The sequence below is a fragment of the Plectropomus leopardus genome, unplaced genomic scaffold (assembly GCF_008729295.1).
Source record: "Plectropomus leopardus isolate mb unplaced genomic scaffold, YSFRI_Pleo_2.0 unplaced_scaffold28691, whole genome shotgun sequence".
Lineage (NCBI taxonomy): Eukaryota > Metazoa > Chordata > Actinopteri > Perciformes > Serranidae > Plectropomus > Plectropomus leopardus.
In genome coordinates, this window is record NW_024631258.1 from 1 (window position 1) to 4659 (window position 4659).

Here is a 4659-nt window from a genome sequence, read left to right on the forward strand (position 1 = left end):
CCTGAGTCGGTTTGTGAGTGTCAGTGGGGATCCTTTATAACCTGCACACCACCATGAAAGCACCCAGACATGGGAAACACTCCGGACTTCAATGCATTGGACTTTACCAAGGGGAAACGTGACTTCCGAAGACATTTTTTCATCCGTTTGTGGACTTTGCTATTTTTTTCATAGACGCTGTTTGTGGAGTATTTGTGGATATCTGACGAGTTAAACTATTTTCTGGTTGTTCAGCTGGACTGAGAAGGAACTATGTAGTGGTGAGCCATTTCTTCATTTTAAAGCTAATGATAAACTTAATTAAGAAAAAAATCGCCTAAGACATAGTGTATTATTTGACGGATTTCATTTATGTTAAAATATTTGACAAATAAAATGTTTTCCTTGTGCATAGTTTCTTGCACGACGCAACCGTGCAAGCTTCTTCAAACCCACCATCTAATGACATTTGTTCCACGATTGACAATCTAATCCGTGGCAAACTGTATAGGTCAATACTTGCATTTATTTATTTATTCATTTATTTTAGGATAACTAAATGTGTTTATTTTGATGTTTGCATACAAACATGCAGAAATGAGCTAAGACTTTCTTTATATCACTCTGGACTCCATAAAATGAGATAGAATGAAGACAGAAAACTGATTGAATAATCAAATATCAATAATTAGTGCTAAAAAAGACTCATTCTGATAGAAATCAGTCACTGATATGTAAAGTCAGAGTATAGCCTACAACAATGCTGAGCTGCAGTGGGTTTAATATGCTGTTCTTTGTAGGTTTGCTGCTGGAGTACTGTGCTGTTTATGACCTGTGTTTGACCTCCGTCCAAACCAAACCTGACTGATCAGAGTCTCCTCTCTAACATGCATCGCTGCAGCTCTGACTGTTACCTTTGTTCTGATGTGTCATGCTGGATGCTGTACACAAGTGAACAGCTGTGAAATGAGGGTCATAAGGGATTTTAGAAGAAGTTCTAGTTAGATCTTCAGCCGTCCTCAGTAGAAGTCCTCAAATCTTCATTTTGAAGAAAATGTACATATAGGTGACACATTTTAAAAGACAACATACTCTGACTCATGACTCTTTAATTGGTGTTGGGCTGCCACTAGCTGTCAGAGCAGCTTCAGTGCTGCGTGTTAACCCATTGAAACATGAGTGAAATGTTTTGATTTTTTTTTTCTTTAAACGTGGGGAAAAAAAGGCAATGAATAACTTCACAGGAAATGTCCCACAAATTGTAAGACATTATATAATTTTTTTTTTTTTTTTTAAAAAAAAGGAAAATGCCCTTAAAATGTTATTCATAATTATTATAATAAATATTTAAAATTATGCTCCAGAACAAAATCATGTAATTTTAAAAAAAAATTAAATTCTCATCACTTTTTGGGGTTATTTCTTAGTTTGTTACTGTTTTCTACCTTTTGTGCTTATTTTCAGCTAATTTTCTTGTAACTTTTTACTAATTTCTTGCTCATTTTAAACCATGACTTGTTAAATTTTTCCAATTTTTTAAAAAATAAATCAAACCAATTTCTTCAGGTTTCAAAGGGTTAAAGATTTTCTCAGTACGTTTAGCACCATTCATTACAAATAAATTCCATATTAGGTGCTTTAACTTACATGTCGCTGTGAAACCTCCTGCAGATGCACATTCAGGTTGAGATATGGTGACTGTGGCCACAGCGTATGATTCACATCATTTTCATACCAGTCAAACCATTAGATGAGCACTTGTGCCCTATATGGAAACATTTGCCTTCATTATGTTTTTTCACTTGTTTATGCTGATTTTTTCTTTATTTCCACCTGGATATCTTGATATATGTCTAATGTTTACAGTTTTTTAATGTGTTGATCCATAGGTGTTGCTTCCAGGGAGGACACAGGAGACATGTCCTCCTCATTATTAAGAACATGAGCATTTGTTGCAGTTACTAAAAACATGAAAGTAGCAGAGAACTTTGACAATATTAAAGTAATTTAGACCAGAAGTTGATGCAGAAAAGGCACACATTTGTGCATAAAAATTCACCAGAATGTCAGAAAGTAAAGGTTTACCATGCAGGATTGTTTGTTACTGTTTTTAAGCAAACTCACCAGCAAAAGTAAAAGGGAAATTGGATTCACTCTCATCTCGCCTTTCTATATATGCCTTTATTAGGTGCTGTGTCTCTTTATCCCTTTTTATACAGATAGCATGTGAGTCCCTTCTTCTGAACATCATGGCGTCATGACACTTCAGTGTGCCATTTTAGACAGCATGCTGGCATTGCAGTAGCAAAAGAGGTGTAACAGGAATGATGTTTAACACAGCCTTATCAGCCTGAAGTGTGATATGTAACATACGCATCGGCATCCATTTCTAAACATTAACAAGGCAAGTGCCCATTACAGGTTTTCACAAAACTTAAGCAATTTTTCAGAAATGTAGATAAAACACAATTGCCAAATGACTGGCGTTTCCACTGAGTGATATTATGCGACTGCTCCTTGGTAATGGATGTATAAAACATTAGCAGGTTTATTCGACTATACTAGTGGTCGTTATTTTCAATCGAAGGCGACATAGGTGTGTCATGCAAGTGATAATGGAAAGGCAATGTATATCAGAGTGGCCATGTATGAATAATTCCTGGGAGGTGATAGTCCACGATTTCACAAAGGAACTGTGAATTCAAAAATTCCAGACGATCTGCTCACTTTCGAAGAGTTATGTGATGCAATAACACCTCTTGTAGCTCCTGCTGCATCATGCCTGAGGCAGCCAGTTCTTACTGACAAGTGCAGAGCCATAGCATCATGTGACCTATAAAAGTGAAAAAAGTGTTTCCACTGCAGTTTTCTGAATCGCCTGACACACTACCTCATGCAAGTGTAAAAACTTTTTTGTGAAAAATGGGAGTTCTTTCAAAATTGATGTTTCCATTATGCATATTATATATTTGCAATTGAAATTTGCGTAATTTGAGGGTTAATGGAAACCTGCCTTCTATTTTAATTTTTAAGGAAAATCTTGTATAGTATACCTAAAGTCTTAGAGTCAAACTTTTCCAGTGGAAGACCTCCCAAACAAAACTTACAACCTTGTGTAAATCCACAGCTCATATACTTTATATTAATTTGATCTTCTCTCTCTTGCAGCCTCTCGATCTCATGACCTTCAGAGCACGGTGATGTTAGCCTTGAGTCACTACAACTCCTCCGCCTCCCCACTCCTCCCTCGTTTCTCTAATAACAGCGGAGGCAGGGTGGAGGCCGGGCTGGCTGTTGAAGGCCTGTCGCAGCAGGGAAACCTCACCTTGGTGCAGCCCACCACCAGCGGCGTCATCGTGGTCGTATTGTCCATGACACTTGGAATCATCTCCAACATTGTGGCTCTCTTCATCCTCGCCAATGCCCATTCCCGTCAGGCCCGCCGCACCAAAGCCACGTTCCTTCTGTTCGCCACGTCACTGGTGGTCACAGACTTTGTCGGCCACGTGATCCCAGGTGCCCTGGTTCTCAGACTCTACCTGTCTGGAGGTGTGCACCCCGAGGACTTTAACTCCTCTGACAGGATGTGTCAGTTCCTGGGTGGCAGCATGGTGTTCTTCGGCCTGTGCCCGCTCTTTATGGGCTGTGCCATGGCTGCTGAGCGCTGCCTGGGCGTCACTAAGCCGCTGCTACACTCATCCTTGGTCACCAAAACTCGTGCAAAGATCTGCCTGTCCATCATCTGGCTGGTGGCTCTGTGTGTGGCCATGCTGCCCTTCTTTCAGCTGGGCTCTTACTCCTATCAGGAGCCGGGGACCTGGTGCTTCATCAAAGTGCTCAGTGACACTCAGGAGGTGGATGTGGCGTTCGTGATTCTCTTCTCTGGACTGGGTCTGACCTCGCTGGCTGTGGCGCTGGTGTGTAACACCATCAGCGGACTGACGCTGGTGCTCGCTCGGCTCAGGAGGCAGCCGGGTTACCATCACTCAACCAAGTCCCATGACATAGAGATGGTGGTGCAGCTGGTCGGCATCATGGTCACCTCATGTATCTGCTGGAGCCCTCTGCTGGTGAGTGTCAGGAGGTACAGTCAAAGGTCAGACTGATGTCACCTTTAAGTTGGTTTGCAAAAGTAAAACTACTATAAAAAGTATTACTGTAAGCCAACTTTACTTTGTCTGTTATCTGTACATGCAAATATCAGCATTAGAAAGCAGCATCAACTCATCAATATAACATCAAAAGTTCACTTCACAGGTTTGATCAGAGCTCGCCTTATGACAGTGAGACTAAAAAAAGACTGATTTTCCCCACTTTATTTACTGACTTTAAGTTCACATACAGTCACAACTAGACACACTGACAACAAAACCAAAAGTGAAATAAGAAGATGAAACAAACTAATCAGAATCAGAAATATTTTACTACTTCTGAGGAGAGTACACATATATATACTCACACACACAAGAAGTATGCGTGTAGGTACAATATATGCATCATGAGTAAGATATATATTCAAGAGTAGTGTAAGTAAGAATAAATTGGGATACTTAAAAGATCATTTTTCTCATCTGAATAGTCTAAATAATCTTATTAATAAGAAATAATTTGTGTTACTTAATAACGTGACTTAATAATGTGAAAAATTACCATGAAGTTGGCAAATTTTTATGCCAACTT

The 4659-nt window shown here is 39.6% G+C and overlaps 1 protein-coding gene across 1 annotated transcript; it reads left to right on the top strand.

Annotated features, from left to right (window-relative positions):
* Window positions 1-39: 39 nt before the first annotated feature.
* On the top strand, window positions 40-4049 carry LOC121938170 (prostaglandin E2 receptor EP1 subtype-like; the record flags this gene model as incomplete). Its single annotated transcript, XM_042481449.1, has 2 exons — window positions 40-260; window positions 3148-4049. A coding segment is annotated over exon 2 (870 nt), but the record flags the coding sequence as incomplete, so codon positions are not given.
* Window positions 4050-4659: the final 610 nt, after the last annotated feature.